The sequence below is a fragment of the Ictalurus furcatus genome, chromosome 13 (genome assembly GCF_023375685.1).
Source record: "Ictalurus furcatus strain D&B chromosome 13, Billie_1.0, whole genome shotgun sequence".
Classification (NCBI taxonomy): domain Eukaryota; kingdom Metazoa; phylum Chordata; class Actinopteri; order Siluriformes; family Ictaluridae; genus Ictalurus; species Ictalurus furcatus.
Window position 1 is genome coordinate 5,116,069 of NC_071267.1, and position 18,950 is coordinate 5,135,018.

Genomic DNA, 18,950 nt, shown 5'->3' on the forward strand with positions numbered 1-18,950 from the left:
GTTGAAAAAAAATGCTAGAAGAACGGGTCCTAGCAGCAGGATGCTTCATGACCAAACACTTGCATATTGGACAACGAGTCCTAAACACCTTACAGGGGTACAAACTCCAGTTCGATCATCTGGCCCAACCTACTCAAGGCAAATTTAGCTTGCCCTACATGTGTTGATGGTTGGATGTTTCCACAGTGACCTTGTGGCCGAACCCAGAGTTCCTGCCTAAGGGTATGTCATCCAAGTTTTTGAACCAGGCAATTGACCTTGCAGCATTCTATGAATTTCAATCTGCAGAACATTCCCTTCTGTATCCAGTATGGGGATTACAGTACTATTTGAACTGCATGTCAGCCTTTCATTCATTGGAGCAGTTATTCATCTGTCTCGGTGCAAAGACATGGGGTACTCCCATGTCCAAGCACAGATTGGCCCATTGGGTGACGGAGGTTATCTTCCCCCTACTGTGACATGCCATTCCATGTAGAGTATTTCATCCTCGTGGGCATTACTAAGAGGTGAACCGCTCCAGGACAGGTTCTCTGAACACCTCCTCAGTTACCCACAGGGGAGTCCGTTCTCATGACCTTGTGGCAGGGGTCATCTGGTATCTGGGTGTTAAACACTTCCCCTGGTGGTTCGGAAAGGTGAAACAGAACAGTAGTTATGAATGTAACTGTGGTTTTATGAACACGTGATAACCACCAGTGTTCCTTGTCATGCAAAACTGCCTGCCAGGCGAGTAGGTTACAAGAGAAGAGGTATTTATAGCAAATACTGCATCACGTTCACATTGTGACTTTGCTGAAGGTCTCAGGGTGGTGTACATTTGCAACAGAACATCCAGGTGTTAAATACCTCCTGTGGCAGTTATCCAGTGTTCATAGAGTTCACGGTTACATCCATAACTGCCATTTATTCTGTTTTAGAGAATAACTTTACAGCACGTGTCCCAACTAAACCTTTGACCTCCATTCCAGAATCAGAGCATATTCAAACAAGTATGGTGACTGATGCTCAATATTAACTTCATTTGGAGTAATTAAGGATAAGGTCTAAACCAGAGAAGGAAAAAAAAAAAAACCTGATGTAGGAAATGACCTATTGTTGATCTCCGATCAGGCTTGTGTCTCTTTGCTTGTATTACTGGATCACAGTGTAGTTTTTGATACCATGGGTCAATATATGGTTAAGGTCTTATCCAACTGACCGTTAATGGTTTGTAAATGTTAATGGTGACTTCCTCATGTATACAAAAAATTGCAGTCTGTTTTTCATACATCATATACAAAAGTCACTTCTCATAATTTTGTCCATTGAGTTTGGTTAATATTCCAACCCAGCCCAGATTTTTTTGAAATCACAATTTCTTTCCACCAACAAGGGCATGTCCTTAATAGAGCATTACAAGGGCCATGGATAAGGTAAAGACGGTGGGTGGAAACTGGGATTGCCATTTCCTTGCCTTACTCACAGCCTGTGTGGACAGCATGTCGTTGATGGAGTGGTCATACTGCTCAGCAAGGATGGCTAACTTGCGTGTCTGCTCGTCCTTCAGCCTCTTCAGCATGGCTTTATGATCCGATTTGGGGGTGTTTTCCAGCAGGTGGTTCCTCAGTGCCTTATACTGCCGCGTCTGGATCTTACATGTGTCCTGGAATTGTCGCTTGATCTGCAACTCCTTGGACTATAAGAACAAAGAATATTGAAGAAGGGGGTAATTTGGAATTAAAATGTTTATATCACTCATGTTGAGGAAAATGCAATCTCCATCCAAGATGTGTACAAACCCTAACCTCTTGTTCTTCAAAAATAAATAGAATTTAAATAAATAAATAAATAAATAAATAAAAGCTCAATATCAAAGAATTTGTCAGCAGATCCTGAAATACTCTACTTTTTTAAGGAAAGTGTCAACAGACCCTGAAATATTCCACTTACCTGTTGGCCTAGTAATACAGTCAAAAAATCAAGACTATATAAAAGGTCTTGATGTGCTATAGATAGAAGGAAGACTTGTATATACATTTCCAAGGTCAACAACTTTTCAACAACCTTATTAAGCTACACACTTGTATTAAACCTAATTTTGGACTTTCACTCTAAGCTAGACAATGGTCTATGTTCTAACTGAAAAATAATGCTGGGAGCCATTATCATTCATGTCTCAGCCAAACAGGTAGGGTGGATAGGCAGAAATCATATGATACGTTACCAAAAAAAATCAAAAATGCAAATCAAAACAAACAGAAGATGATTTCAACAGAAATAAATTTATTTGACAAAGAATAAGAAAATGACTGTTTACAGTGAACATCCATTCATTCACACAGTGAGGATGAAATGCACACAAAATGGCCTTGAAACACAAGGTGATTAACTAAAAGTAAAAAAAAAAAATAGGCACAAATATATTAGTTAAATAAGTGCAGATTCAAAGAATAGACGCACAAAACAGAATGTGTAAACAAAGATGAAATGTTCACAAAAAATTACATTCAAAAACAACTGTTATGGCTGAACTGTTACTGGTTTGCAAAAATAACACTTCACATTTGGTCAAATTTGCTTCTACATTGCTCAGATCAGTTCAAATTTGTTGAAATAAAACAAAGACAAACCAACCTTGATTTGCATCTACTCTTGTACTATATGTAGGGTCATTCCTTCTTTTTTTAAATAAATAAAATGCTTTTTTTTTCAAGTTTTAATCAATATTGAGACCATTTAAGATTAGAAGAGTGCAAGATATCTTTATCCAGTAATAAAGCGTCTCGTTCCTTTCATGGATTTTATGGCTTTAGAGATCTTTGGTATGATTCTGCATCATCGGCATATCCCACAGAGCTGCCATAATGGCGTGGCCTTAGTAACGACAAAAACAGCTTAACAAATTACGAAACAATTTGATACATGTAGAATATTTGCTGTTCAACAGGCAATGTTTTGTCTTCATATGAAAGTATATGACTAAACTGTTTACATCGTAAAATCATTCATTCAGTCCTCTTCAGTAACCGTTTATCCTGGTCAGGGTTGCATTGAATCTGGAGGAGGAGACACTGGATTGGACACTAGTCCATCAAACTACATGGTAAATCATTAAACCTATTACCATTAGACACAATAACACTATAATTAAATAATTGCCTTCACTATTTAGTCCAGTACTCAAATCAACCAGAAAGCATTCTCATGCATAGGTATACATGTAAGCTTAGAGAGACAGAACATTTCTCGTTCAGACTTGTGCTGATCAAGCTTTAAAACAGGCTACCGGTTCAGATTTATAACAGCATCAATATGTTCTGAGGCAAATGGTGAACTCCAATTTCCTTATAAGCTGCACTGAAAACTCTCTTGAACCACTTGCTAGTAATTTACATATCTTGAGAAGGGAAGGGCCAAATAACAGAAACAAAACATAGGGATTTGTTTTAGAGTAAGGCTTTAAGCATAGTCACTATAACATTAAGGCAGTTGTCATTATTACCACAGTCCAAATGGGAATATAGTGATCTCTCAGATCCTGCAAGTAATTAACTGTAGCAAAATATATAGTGTCATCCCCCCATCCCCTCCCGAGGTTGGGGTGGTGGTTTGGCCTGTTTGGGTGTGTCTGTGGGGGCGGGCGGGGGGGGGGGGGGGCGGGTGGTTGCTCCATAGTGTAAAATGTTAAATAACAGTACAGTTTTCACAATAATTGTAGCTATGGCTTCAGACTTAGGACTAGAACATCGTTCTCTCACAGCCCTTTTCACAAGCACACCAACACAAACAGGAAGGGTGGAGAAAAAAAATTGCACAAACATGGTCATGAAATAATAACCATAAGACATACTTCTTAGTAATTAAGAACATAAAAATAAATCAAAGATTAAAATTAAGACATGAAAACTTTTACAAAAAGCACAATCTTGATTAATACTTTATATTCACTGATTGATGGATAGTGAATATGGGAGTTGGACAGACAAGATGTAATGGAGTGATTTAAAGCCAGTAAACATATGAGGCTCAACCTGAGCATGCAAAAATGTATAGGGGGAAAAAAAATACATAAGAATGCTCAGCATGAATGATCAATCACTCACACAGACAGCAAACACTTTGGCAATTGTTCTGTTCGCTCCCCTGGTAATGCAACTGCCATCTACCTCCACGGCACAATCTTCCCCCTTGTGCTCCTTCCTGAGGATGTCCTCCTAAGCCCGCTCTCCCACCTCCCATCCTCTCTATGCATCATCTCTTGCGCCCTTCTTCGTCGCTCCCTCTCTCTCCTCTCCCTCATCCTGCGCTTCTGTTCCCTCACTTCACGTGGTAGGAGTCGGGGAAGCCTGCTTGGTTTCTCCTCCCTTAAAAGCCCTAAAGCCCTCAGTCTGCTCAGGTAATGTGGGGGAAGCTCTTTAAGTATTCGGTTTGCTAATCGCAGCACTAGCGAATTAGCCAGATCTGCTAAAACGCCCAAGGGACGCCGAGCAAAGCGCTTGACCCAAATGTATACCAAAGACTCGCGCTTGGCCTGGAGCTCAGTAGGTAGGCTCCGGGTAGGCACAGGTATGCGGGAGTGCCTACCACCACAATTACGTCCTGCTTTGGGGAACATATCAAAGAGGCTGCGCTCAGCCATGCCACCTGCGAGGGACTGACACAGCGTGAACAGTGGCTTTGGCAGACGGAAAAGCAGACGCACCCAGAATCGGGAAAGCTTTCGGGGTGCATTCTGAAAGAAGACGCGCACTGGACGCACCACCAGCACCAGCAATAAGTAGAGAGACAGGAAGAGTGAGGGTGAGCTGAGGAAGAAAGCCGAGATCAGGGCCAAAGGAACATAATAGAGGCCCAGACTCAGTGCCAGGCCCATGCTGAACAGGCCCGATGCCCAGAGCACGAGTGAGAAGAATGCAGAAAGGGAAAGTGACCAGAGTGAGCGAAGGAATAGGTAAGAGAAAAAGAGAGCCAGGAAGGCCAGCTCAGCTGAAAGAACCAGAGATGCAAGGGAGGGAAGAGGAGGAGAGCGGCGAAGGGAGAGAAGGAATATCGAGAGGAAGAGGAGGGTTGGGAAGGATGGTTTGGCTGCTGCAGAGAGGGAGAGGACAAGACATATGGTGTGAGAAAAGAGTGAAGGGATGGATGCTTGAGAACTGGAGGGGCTGGGAGGAGGGTGGATAGGAGGAGGTTCCAGTTCCTCTAGAGTGTCAGGGAAGTAGAATTCAGAGAGCTCATCTCGTTGAGGGATTTCAAGAGAAGAGGAAGGGATAAGCTCTGATGGACAGCCATCAGCCACGCCTCTACCCTCTTCTCCCTCTTCCTCAGTCTCTATCTCTGTCTCACTACTTGCATCATCCTCCTTATCCCACTGCAGCCCTTCAACTAGTCTTTGGTCCCCCAATCCTTTCTCCTCCACTCTCTCTTCCGACTGCCATTCTTTATTTTCTTCCCCCAAATCGTGGCACTGGTCATCTATGCTCTCTCTTTTGGCATGTTCAAAAAACATCATCTCCTCTTCTGTCCCTCCATCAGCCTCTTTCTCTCGGCCATGCTCATCTAAAGGCTGCAAATGGCTTCTTTCATCACCCCTCCCACCACTCAAACCCTCCCTCTCTCTTTTCTCACTTTCATCAACGCTCACACTCTTTGCCTCCTGTGCACTCTCTTCTACAGATGGAGTGTGCTCTCCACAGAACATGCTCCCATCTTCCACCTCAACTCCCTCAAAAACCTCTTCCATACTTTCCTCTACCAGCCCACTGCATGAATTCTCGATCCCCTCCCCATTTCTGTCAGGACCCTCCCCACTGCTCTCCGTGCCGTCACGCTCACTCACTCTGAGGCTCTTTGGCTGCTGGCGGACTTCGACAGCGTGTTTCTGGCGCAACTCCTGTTCACGCCGCTTGTTGTACTCCAGCTGGTTAGTGAGTTCACTCTGGTGCTGCGTGCGAATCAACTCTGCCCGTGTTCTTTGCACCAGACCCAGCTGACGCAACTCTAGTTCCTGTGTGGACTCGTGGTGCCGAAGCAGCATTGCACACTCCAGGTCCTTCAGTGTCTGTTTCTTATTGAGTTCCTAAAGGAATAGACAGAAAATGGTTGACAGAAAAGGAATTGAGAACTTTTTGATACTTCATTAGCTACTGATACTGTTATTACAGTGGGCCATTTTAAGAATATAATCATAAACCTAGTTACGTGTGACTGGCCATGTACAGCCTTTTTTGGTCACTTTTTTTTTTATTTATTTGCTTGTAAAAGTTACACAGATGTGTATTTTGGTCATTTTCACAACTAAAATGATATGGGACCTGATCATGACTTTATGAAGCGTATAAAACATTGTGTTTGCTCCCGCATAAAAGCTCAATACATTTTCAATATAGTCCTTACACAAATCTTGTTTACTGTTTAAAAAAAAAAAAAAAAGGTTCTGGTTGTGTATACTTACCACTTTATTCTGAGGTTCTGTGTGTATGTGTCCACACGTTACCTCTCTGAGCAGATCCTGCTCCAAGTTGTGGCGGGCCAGCAGCATCTTCCTCTTGTACTGGCGGCACTGCAGCTCATAATACTGTCTCTGGCGACGCAGCAAGCCGGCCTCTTCCTCAGCCTGGTGCTGCTGCAGACACTCCTTCTGCTGCACCAGCCACTCCTGCTTCTCCCGCTTTGGTGTGGATTGGTTCTCATTCAGCTCCTGGGCCATTTTCATACGACAATACAGACATTATTGTAGTGCAAACCTGACATTAATGGGGGGGGGGTTAACAACTGGTGCTAGTAACAATATCAGTGCATCTTGCGAACAAGCCAATTTACACACTAAATATCTAAATGCAGCGGCAGCTATTTTACGCATATAATGGTAATGTCGATAATGAGATGACTTCATAAAGTCATTTACCATCTCTAACTGAAGTTGAGTAAAACTACAAAAGCTCTACAATGGTACTAGTGTGATTATAGACAATGATTTAAAGCATTACATCTCTTTTAAACCTAGTTCATACATTTGCCACTGAGTGTGGCACACCATCCCTTTCAAGCAAAATGTTCAATGTGTGCAAAATGGTAATCAACGGTTGAATAAACTATGGGACATTTTATAGTCTATTGAGAACAATAGCTATTTCTTGGAACTGGTTTGTAGCAGAGCACATTTTTAGCACAGATTGTTTAGTAAAGTGGTATACAGCATTTCCATAAAACATGTACGCCATGACATACATGGTTATGGTCCAAAATTCAGAACATTTTGTGCTATTAAATATTATAGCTACTACTGTTCACCCATATATGCACTTTTACCATTTCAACTATTTCCAAAGTCCTGCATTTACCTCCTTGAGCTGCTCTTTGCGTTGTCTATACTGGCGTTTCTGAGACTCAAGAAGAGTAGTAAGCTCTTTCTTCTGCTGAGTCAAGATGTGCTGTTGGAACTTCTTTTCCTCTGCTGAAGCACTCTTACCCTGCAGAGAAAATGATAATGATTGACAAGAAGCCTTGGTTTCATATTCCTGTAAAACAAACTGATACGGACACCCACTGTAATTTGTGTTATGATTGTTCTCTCGCACCTCTTTCTCCAGTATGGCCTGGTGCTTCTTGCTGAACTTGTCACTCTCACTGCTGAAGTTGTTCCTCTGCGTCTCAAGCTCTTTGTCCAGCCGCAGCTGGTGCTCATCCATCTCAGACTTCAGCTTGTTCTCCAGGGCCATCAGCTGCTTCTGGTGCTGGCGGCGCATACGCTTGTAGCCAGTCATTTGCTCTCTAAGTGCTGAACCCTGCTCATGCTCCTGGATCTGACGAGTCACCAGTGAGGCCGTGCGGATGGTGGCAAAGTGATCACGGCCGCGACGACGCCTACCCCCTCCACCGCCCCCTCCTCCTCCGGACGGACCCTGTTGCTGAGAGTCCACCTCGGGCTGATAGGGCTCGTCGTAGATGTTATCATGGCTCTGGGGAACGGAATAAGACAGATGAAAAACCATTCATGTTTACAGCTGCAAAAACGTGTGCCTGTCATTAGTTGTGTGAAATAATGTTCAAAGTATCGTCACAATGTCTTTGTCCCATTCGTGAAACAGGCACCCATGTAGCAGTTTAACAATTCTGGGTGCACAGTGCTGCTATCATGGCTGCTTCACAATCATTAATATCCATGTGCTTTATCAGTCAGTTGGCTAATGTGACAAGCCAATTATACATTAAAAAAAAAAAAATTATATTTGTCTGTAGCCAAGCTAAGAAGACAGAGGTGCTACAGAATATAGCATAAGCATCCCTTTAAACTCTGTCTGCTTAAAGGAATAAATGCCTGGACTGAACCAAATGAAATTCCATTTTCACTTTACATGAGGAGCCTACAGGCTTCACAACAGCACATAGGAGCCCCCTACTGGTGTAGCCTGGTTTAGACGTAGCAAGTTAAAAGAAGAAGGAAAAAAGTAAAATATCAACAGGAATATACTTCAAGTATATTTTTCCCATCATATGAATTCATAAGGGTTGCCAATAATTGTTGCACACCTATATTTATTTTGGATAAACCTGTGTTTTGTTTGAAATTGTTTGATATCCATGAGAGTATTTTTGTGAATTTTTTTAACAAAAGATCTAAAGGTTAAAAAATAAAGACAATTTTTCACAGCTTTCTTTGCTCAGATTTACCAAGGGTGTGAATATTAGTGGAGGGCAACGTATGTAAAAGGACAATAATGCAATACTGAGACATTAACACTATGAAATGACACACATGGAACACACAGTATGAATTATGAATACAGACACACAGACTTTTTAAGTAGAATTAAGTATAGTTGGCCTGTCACATTATGCAGTGGCCAAGAAGAGTGTGGGAAAAATCAAAACTATTTTATATTTAAAATTTTTAACATTATTGCTGATAAAACTATGCGTCTTCTCAACCAGGGAGCTGAATCTATTTTTTTTTCCCTGCTGATTTACATTAATAATTAAACTTACATTAAGATAACACTAAAAGAACGAACAAGTCCACCAACATATCCTTTATTCTTTTGCATGGATAATGATCAGTGGTTTGTGGAGTATGGACGTGTTGCCTGTCGTACGAGCTCCTGACCGCGAAATCGTGTGGAAATTGTTGGTGCTCGCGTGGTTGCGGCTCGCATCATGTGAGAGGTATTAGAGGTATAGTAGAGCCGAGTTGCTCAGTTTAAGACCTTCTGAACATTTGTAAAAATGTCCACAAAAAAATAATAATAATAAAAAAAATCGGTCGTTGTTGGCTTGAATTCGTATGGTGTGTGCGGTTGAATGAGCCGATTTGGTTGTCTACCTGAAGTTGGACGATCAGTAGGCGAGGAAAACCACCAAAAAAGAAAGATGATGGGACATTAAACATCACGCCGAATGGGAAAACTCATCAACTACAGCCTTGTTGTGTTTATACTCTCACTCTTGCAAACTAGTCCAATTCAAACTTTCAAACTTGTAGATTTATCAATTTATAGTATTTTACAATTGTAGTGTTTTATAAATAAAGATTGAAAGAGTTGCCAGAAGCTTAGTGGTGGCGACGCTGACGTCATGCAGCTGTAGTGTAGTTCATTAATAGCTTTTTACTTCTGCTGATAGCATTTAGGCTTCAAAATTCATGAAAAGTTGTGTTCATTTATGAAGCTTATCTTGATGAACAAAATGTGTAATAATCAAACTATTTGTTGGTCATAGAGCTAATTTTCTGTAATAATATAAAAGCCAATGGAGAAATCCTATTGGATTTTTGTTGAGGGAACCAGGGTGACGCTAACTTCCGGGTGTGCCTACAAAAATAAGTCATCCCTGCAGCATGCTATTGATAAACGGTGGTAAAATTCAGGCGACTGAATCAGAATTCACCAGGTCGTAAAATCTTGTGTACCATTGCATCTGTACAATTTTCAAATTAACTGACTCGTAACGTGTGCAGGGGCTCACGACCTCAAGACAGAACACGCACCATGTACGCCCGCCCTTACTGACCGAATCTGGCCTATGCAAATATTCTCAAGAGATACTGACCAGTGGTTTGTGCAATACGGAGCTGTTGGAGGTAACCGTGTGCTCTCCCTCCTGCATCATGGCAATCTCACCGCTGTCATCCGAGCCATCAGCTAGGCTGTTCACCGAAGAACTCTGTGAGCTGGCGCTGATCGACATGGAGGGCAGGGAGTGCGAGCTCTCCATGCTGTTCACCGTGCCTGTGCGCAGCATGTACTGCTCCACATCCTGATGGTCAGGCATCAAACAAAGATGAAACAGAAATCAACCACTAAGACCCAGCATGCCTTATTTTGAAGAATATGCTGTGGCATAGCCAAAATCTCACTCATACTGAGAACATCAAACAAATAATAAGCAATTTACAGTGGGTTTGGAAAGTATTCATAACCATTTTGCTTTCTGCAAACTTTACTGTATCATGGATAACAGTTAAAATGAATTCCAGTTTCTTTTCTCCATTAATCTCCATTAATTAAAGCACTGGAAATGTAATGCAGTAATGCATAGCTTCTCAACCTTTTGTAAGTAAAGCCCCCCCACCAAAGCCTCCCCTATCACCCTAGGAGGAGGAGACCAGGTATAATAATCATCTATATTATATATATATATATATATATATAAAAAATGCCTAATTTATAATCTGTTTTTAATAGATAGATAGCTTTTTAAAATTTTGTGTTTTTGTACTTTTTAAAATTACTTTTCATAACTTATTATTTTTAAAATAACTTTGATGACTTTTATAAAACTATATAACAGAGCGTTATGGAACATGAATGATCAAAAATGTTTCGAACACTAACTACTTTAAGCAAGACAACTAGGTTGTAATAATATGTACTATGTTACATGTAAAACATGTTGCAGTCCATTCATCTTGCATTCTAAAAACATTTGCATACGAATTATGCAAATTGGGATGAAGGGTGCGTCTCGTTAGCCATGACATTGTTAATTCAACCAATGCTTCTTTTTACATTTCACGTCTCTGTCAGCTGCCGTGCGATCAACGGGATGTGCTGCTCCGGCTCTCGGCCACTCACTGAACAGAGCAGACGCAGAGAGAGGTGTGAGTGCAGCGGGAAAGCAAGACCTCGCGCTTACAGGACAGTACTGGCGACATTTGGAAAGTTGCTACGGTTTGTCCGAAAAGTTGCTGGATTTGTCACTAGGTGTTTTTTTTTTGCCAAAAAAAAAACCATGTCACTAAAGGGGTCTGATAAGTCTCCAAGTTGGCGACACTGGTCTGCACTGACAGCTAAATAAAAGGCAGGCTAAACTCCGCCTCTCCCCAGCAAATAGAAAGTACCGAGGGAACGCGGGGTTTTTCTATTCATGCGCATTCTATTTGAAAAGCAATAAAATACACCGAGTACCCAAATGATGCCCGATCTGTGTTTTTTCTTGAACAGACTTTGTGCCCCCCTTCCGATCTATCCGTGCCCCCTGTGTTGAGAACCACTGCAGTAATGTAATGGAAATGTAAAGAATTATCCACACACAGATGCAGTTACTTATATATCCACTAGAGGTCCTCTTGTCTGCGTCCTTAAACCATGGTTACTTGGAATCTTTGGGTATTTCCAACTTAACGTGAAAACGTGTTTGTTTTCACATTAATTTAATATTCGATGGCATTACGATACAAATCATGCTAAGTACAGCCATTATACTGGCCAGGCACATACAGACAAGGTAAATGAGTTGGTTGCAGCACTTATAAAACTACAGTCTGTTAACTTCCTATTTTCCTTGAAATGATAATTTCATTAAAATTGAGGATGAAGTACCTCTGAATTACAATTTCAGTGCGATTACAATTTTCAGTGGTGAAACGATAGGTCTGGTCTTGTATCAGTTTTATCCTTCATGTGTGTTAGCCTAATCCTGCCTATTATGGCTGTTATGTGAAAATTTACCTCAGAATTACATTTTGGGTGTTAAGTGTCAAGTTCAATTTTAACTGTTCTAATTGTTCTCGGCACGCCTAAGGTGATATTTTAGCCAATGTGGCCCCACCCCAAATGAGTTCCCCACCCCTGCTCTAGAATTTCACCGGATTTAGAATGGTCCCACAATTCACAGTGAATGTAAGACTAAAATCTAAGCCATGAAGTCCAAGGAACTCCACATACATCTGTGTAGGGATGCCACGATACAAAAATCTAGTAGTCAGTACCGATACCACCAAAAGTACACGATACCAGAGTCGATACCATGGTGTGGTATAAAAATAAATAAAAAATAAAATAAACTTCTGGAGGACATCCTCCTCTGGCTAATACTCGCAAAAAAGGGGGGGGCGTTATTTAGTTATCAAACACTGTCTCACGATGACTAATAAAACAGTGCTAAGTGCTAATAACAAGTGCTAAGGTGCACTCCTAAACGCGCGCACACACACCCACCCCTTATACTCTGAATGCAAGCATTAGTTTAAATTCACTGATATGGTGGCAGGCCAAAAAGATTTATTAAAACCATGAACATGAGGCTACATTTAGCTGACAGGACACGGGCTGAATGGTGATGCATGGTGACCCATTAGGAAGTAGTTTATAACATAATAATTAGTTAGCGGCCTTAACAAATAACTGGCTATCGCAAACATTACATGGAGCATAAAGTTAGCTGGTTTCACGGCAACAATGCCAGCTGCCTCAAACAAGCATAATATAGGGACCGTCTTTCAGGTGCGTCGCCAAATTCCAGGTGTTTCCTCGCTTTGTTTGAAATAAACGATAGCATCAGTTGCACACCGGCAACCGATGCTACCTTCCCTCTCAACGTGTCAGGGCGGAGCTAAACTTCTGTAGTTTTTCCCGTGTGCTTGTAGGCATTCTTCTTCTTCTTCACCACTTGTGGACCGACTAAAACACTTGCGTGTGTTTGCTGCCCCTTCAGTTCCAGAATAATTGCAACCCCGGTACCTTCATTACCAACGGTACCTACGCTACTGCAGAAAAACAAGTACAGTCACGTTTTAAGAATGTTGGTACCGACTTGGTACCGAAGTATCGGTTCTTGTGACATCCCTACATCTGTGATCAAATTGTGTTGAGACAGTGGTATAATATAAAATGGTATAAACCATTTCTAAAGGTTTGAATTTTAGCAGAAGCACAGTGGGTTCAATCGTTAAGAAAAGCAAGAAGTTTGGAAACACCAGGATGCTCCCTAAAGCTGGCCATCCCGCCAAACTCCGTAACCATGCTAGAAGAGCCTTGGTCAGGGAGATGACCAAGAACCCAATTGGCTAATATAACAGAGCTTCAGATGTCCTCCGCAGAGATGGGAGAACATGTTGGAAGAACAACCAGCTCAGAAATAATCCATCAATCGGGTCTTTATGGAAACCAATGCTTAGTAAAATTCATATGGAAGGCAGTTAAAAGACTTTGAACTTTTGAATGGAACTTTCTGGGCTGAACTCCAAGTGCTACCTCTTACGAACACCAGTTTACAGCTCATCAACTAGTTAATGCCATCCCTGTGGCGAAGCATGTTAGTGGCATTATATTTACATTTACATTATATAAATGGTATTGGGGATTTTTACAAAGTACAGAGAAAAAATTTATACTTTTCTAGTAAGTAATAGATTTCATTCTTTTAATTTTAACTAAATTTGCAGAAATTTCTGAAAACTTGTTTTCGCTTCATCATTATGGATTATTGTGTGATGGCCAAGAAAGTCAATTTAATCTATAAGACAGTAAAATGCGCAAAAACTGAAAGGGTCTGAATACATTCCGAATCCACTGTAAGTAATAAGCTCTGTGCTCATTTGTAAGCCGCATTTTCTTCACATCTACTGCCGTTTGCTGATATTTCTAGATCATCCTTTAAGGGTAGTCAATCTATAACTTTATAATCTATAACCTAGCTGTCAATAACCGTTGATCGATAAGTACAGTATTCACAAATGAATTCAGTGAGCGGCAGTGTGACAGGGTGGAAAATATATTTTTAATTGTTCAATACTGAAATTAAGCCTTCAGTGATTGAAGGGCTAAGTAGCTTCACCTACCTCCTCCTCCTCAGTGCCCTCTGCAGCAGGACCATTGTGCGTTTCCTGGAAGAGTATCTTCTTCATTTTGCGGTACTGTAGGTTGTCCAGCTCTCTCACAGCATCTTTAGTGCGAGCAATCAAATCCATCACCACAGTCAGAGGACGCTCACGACACAGGAAATGATGCTAAGAGGCAAAACAGACAAACAGCAAGCATTCAGGACAGAATAAAACTCCACAACACTTCTTAGGACCTCTACAGGACATTAATTTATTCATTCATCTTTAGTAACTGCGTTATCCAGGTCAGGGTCCTGGTGGATCTCAGGAGCACCGGGTGAGGTGAAAATACACTCTGAATCACAGGACACCATGCACACACATTCACACCTGGGGATATTTAGCATAGTCAATCCAGCATGTTTTTGGGATTTGGGAAATAAGCGGAAAACCCGGAAGAAACCAGCGTAGACCGGGGAGCATGTTCACATAAACTCTTTACAGTAACCTGAGCTCAGGAACATACCAGAGACTCTGGCTGCTGTGAGGTAGCAGTGCTACCCACCATCACCATGCCACCCCTCTAGAAAACATTTTAGGCAAATATGATATGCTGCCTTACGATATCCACTTTTAAGGGTGGATTCTCATATAACCACAAATATGAACTACATTTAAGTATTTTGCAGTACTTGATTGGTCAAGGAAGGCTTAGAAGCTCAATGTTTTGCAACAAATTTCTGTTTGGAGAAAGCTTTGCCTAAAATAAAAGAAAAGGGAATTAGTTAAAATAATACGTGCTGGTGACTCTGGGAAAATTGCCAGTAGCCTCATTTACATTCCTGCTGCATCCTCTGTGCCTTTACACATTCTCCACTGGTATATTTTCAGCACACAGACATGGCATTTTTGAATAGAATGCTGCTGATTACACAACATCTAAACAGGGGATAACCAATACAAAAACGGGAAAACAGTAGAACAATCTAGCTTTAATAAGCTGTAAAATTATGTAATGGTTATGAAGAAAAATAATTATTAACAATTTGGTTTTTTTTTCTATTCACTGAAGATATTGAGGTTTGAGATCAAAGATGAATATGAGACGATAGATCAGAATTTCAGCTTTCATTTCCTGATATTTATATGTTAAACAACTTAGAACATGGCACCTTTTGTTTGACCCCCAGATTGGAATTTACAAAGATATACAGAGACGAGCCACAAAAGTTCTGGAACCAAGATTAAACTCTACCAAAGTGATGGAAAGGCCAAAGTGTGGAGAAAGAAAGGACCTGCTCATGATCCAAAACATACAAGCTCATCAGTCAAGCATGGTGGAGGTAGTGTCATGGCTTGGGCTTGCATGACTGCTTCTGGACCAGGCTCACTAATCTTTGTTGATGACATAACTCATGATGGTAGCAACAGAATGAATTCAGAAGTTTATAGGAACACTGTCTGCCAATTTACAGAGAAATGAATCCAATTTAATTTGGAGGAACTTCATCATGCAACAAGACTGACACACAACACACTGCCAACACAACAAAAGGACTTCATCAGGGGAAAGAAGTGGAAGGTTTTAGACTTGCCAAGTCAATCGCCATACCCAACTGAGCAGCATTTCACCTCCTGATGAGGAGAATGAATGGAGAAACGGCCCAAAACAAACAACAACTGAAAGAAGCTGCAGTATAAGCCTGGAAAAGCATCCCAAAAGTAGATTGCAACAGTTTAGTGATGTCAGTGGGTCGCCAGCTTGATGCAGTTATTGCAAACAAGGCATATGCAAACAAATATTGAGTTATTTATTTTAAGATTATCTGTTCCAACACTTTTGCTTACCTAGAAAATTGGGTGGTCTGCTACCAAAGGTGCTATGTTCTAAGTTATTTAGCACATCTAGATGTAAATATCAGGAAATGAAAGCAGTCCTTTCTTCTTGGAATGGTGTAGACACACCCGAGTGCTCCAGAACACCAAACTGCCAAATGTTCTGCATTGTGGAAGTAGAAAGGGTATACTTATTTTTTCCCCCACCTGGTTTCTGAAAGTTACTTTACTTTTCAGGAAAAAATGCCTACATATTAAAATCTTTTGTGGATTATTTTGCTGTAACCTGTGGTTATTTGTTTGTTTATAGAACTTGGTGAGGACCACACAATTGTTATTTAGGGCCTGATAAATAAAAATACACAACTTGAGGAGGGTGTACTTTCTTTTTCCCCATGACTATTTGTTATATTTTCCAAACACCAAATGATTCATCTTTAAGTTTATTCTTAATCAGTGAAACAAAGTATCAACAATAACAAATAGAGGACTACTACAACCCCTGGCAAAAATTATGGAATCACCTCACTTAGAGGATGTTCACCTGGGTTTTTTACTTCGTAGCAAATAAACAAATAGATAGAAAAGTAGGTTTGGTGATGATCAAGTCATTGTTCAGGATAATAATGCATCTTACCACAGAGCAGAGAGTGTTAAAGCTTTTCTTCAGGAAAGGCAGATCAGCTCGATGACATGGCCAGCAAACAGTCCGGATCTCAATCCCATTAAAATTCATGGTGGAAATTTAAAAATATTGGTCCATGACAAAGATCCATCCCGCAAAGCTGATCTGTTAATCACTATTTGAGAAAGTTGGAACCATCTTGATGGAGAATATTGTTTTTCATTAGTGAAGTCCATGGCTCAAAGAATTCAGGCCGTCATAAAAGCCAGAGGAGGAGCAACAAAGTACTAATTGTGATTTTTTTTGTTGAAGATTCCATCATTTTTTTTCCTCAACATTCGGCAATTCAATATATTTTTCCACTACTTAATTTGGAGAAAAAAAAAATTATACGATTAATTAAAACAATTCATTTTAATTGGTTTGACGTAATTGGTTTCCTGAAGCCAGAAATTTCAGCTATTAAATTAAAATTGCTTTGTCTCATATCTGTGATTTTGTTTATTTGCTCCGAGGTAAAAAAAAAAAAAAGCCAAGTGAACATCCTCCAAGTGTGGCGATGCCATATTTTTTTTCCCCAGGCATTGTACTACTAAGGTGTCAAAAATTTTGTAATGTGTGTCAAACAAGATATTATTCTTTTCACAAAGAACCTGTGCAGATCTCACTGTTGAGACTGACTAAAAAGGTTCTCATAAAGTGGATTGATCATTGTGAATGAATATGATAGAGTAGGAGTTTTGATACTGTAATAATATTCACCTTGAGCAGCACATCAGAGGTAGGTCTGTCCTGGGCAATCTTCTGTAGACAGGAGTCCACAAAATTTCGGAAATAATCCGACCTTAAATTTAACAAAAAGAAAGAAAAAAAAATCAGAGTGTTAGATAAGAAGGAAGGTGTTAAAATGAGAACGTGTAATAAGACATTGTATGGAGTCATTAGAGAATCAGGTGTGAAGGCAGACTCCTGAAAGAGTCAGAAAAAAAGATAATAAATATATGATGTTTATAGGAAATGATTTCTCACCAGTGATTAGACTGCAGGACTGGGCTTTCGTTCTGAGCAATGTGGTATAAGGCACTCATAGCATTCATGTTAAATAAGGGAGGCTTTCTCTCCGCTGCGTGAGAGAGAGAGAGATTAGATTTGTTGAGCAGCACCGAACTTCTTGTTTTTATTATACTAGAAGAGTTCACTTCAGTTCTTTTTTTATGTTATTGTATAAAGTTTTGAACAGTCATTTGCCAGCATGATATTCTCTGATATTTATAGCCAATTTGGCTCTTTTGGGAAGGAACTCTACACCAATATCTTTTTCAACACCTCCTTGTAAAATGTGCATAATACCAGTAATTCCTATAAAGCTATGTAATTCTGCATATAAAAACATTTTAATGTCATTTTATTGGGTTTTAAATGAACAACGCTTTCATATTAACAAGAAATTATCATAGAAGCAGTGGAGATGTTGCAACAAATGTTGCAGCTGTGATCGACAACCAAACTGGCTCGGCTACTTAGCAATCTATGAAATATCAAAGATCGATGCTGATCGAGGACGGCGGTATTAACATGAAAGTTGAAGTTTTGGAATCTGATCTGTTTGAGCAGGGTGTACAGATGAGGAGGAGGGAGAGCTTTACATAAAGGACCAAAGTGCTGCTGCATTGCTCTCTTTAGGTTGAGATGACAAGTGCCCACTTAAACGGCATTGTGGGTAATGTAGGAAACCATTAGCCAAATTGAAAATAAACTAATATACCATCGGTCACCATATACTCCTAAAAGGTCATCAGATCATCCCATGATACAGATATGCGATAGTGAACAAGTCCACTACAAGTGTGACTATACTGATAAGTAAATACTACTACTGATAATAATAATCTAAGAAATTCTGCTCCCCTACAGTGCATCCGGATAGTATTCACAGCGCTTCAGTTTTTCCACATTTTGTTATGTTACAGCCTTATTACAATATGGATTAAATTCAGTATTTTCCTCAAAATTCTACAAACAACACCCCATAATGACAATGTGAAAGAAGTTTGTCTGAAATCTTTGTAAATTTATTAAAAAAAAAAAAAAAAAGCACATGTACATAAGTATTCACAGTCTTTGCTCAATACTTTGTTGAAGCACCTTTGGCACCAATTACAGCCTCAAGTCTTTTTGAGTGTGATGCTACAAGCTTGGCACACCTATTTTTGGGCAGTTTCTCCCATTCTTCTTTGCAGGACCTCTCAAGCTCCATCAGGTTGGATGGGGAGTGTCGGTGCACAGCCATTTTCAGATCTCTCCAGAGATGTTCAATCGGGTTCAAGTCTGGGCTCTGGCTGGGCCACTCAAGGACATTCACAGAGTTGTCCTGTAGCCACTCCTTTGTTATCTTGGCTGTGTGCTTAGGGTCGCTTGTTGAGCTTGTTGTCCTGTTGGAAGATGAACCTTCACCCCGGTCTGAGGTCC

The 18,950-nt window shown here is 40.5% G+C and overlaps 1 protein-coding gene across 3 annotated transcripts in view; it reads right to left on the bottom strand.

The window, feature by feature from the left end:
* The window catches only part of taok2b (TAO kinase 2b), a 49,922-nt gene that overhangs the window by 8,767 nt on the left and 22,205 nt on the right, over window positions 1-18,950 (bottom strand). Inside the window, exons 9-17 of one of the 3 annotated variants that reach the window (XM_053640500.1) lie at window positions 17,511-17,604; window positions 17,244-17,325; window positions 14,039-14,206; window positions 10,027-10,233; window positions 7,560-7,940; window positions 7,323-7,451; window positions 6,476-6,679; window positions 5,819-6,058; window positions 1,457-1,678 (exon numbers count right to left, since the gene is read on the bottom strand). In XM_053640500.1, coding sequence (XP_053496475.1) covers window positions 1,457-1,678; window positions 5,819-6,058; window positions 6,476-6,679; window positions 7,323-7,451; window positions 7,560-7,940; window positions 10,027-10,233; window positions 14,039-14,206; window positions 17,244-17,325; window positions 17,511-17,604 — 1,727 coding nt within the window. Of the gene's footprint in view, window positions 1-1,456; window positions 1,679-2,648; window positions 6,059-6,433; window positions 6,680-7,322; window positions 7,452-7,559; window positions 7,941-10,026; window positions 10,234-14,038; window positions 14,207-17,243; window positions 17,326-17,510; window positions 17,605-18,950 lie in introns of those variants that run through there. The other 2 variants (XM_053640498.1, XM_053640499.1) reach the window with 2 other exon arrangements.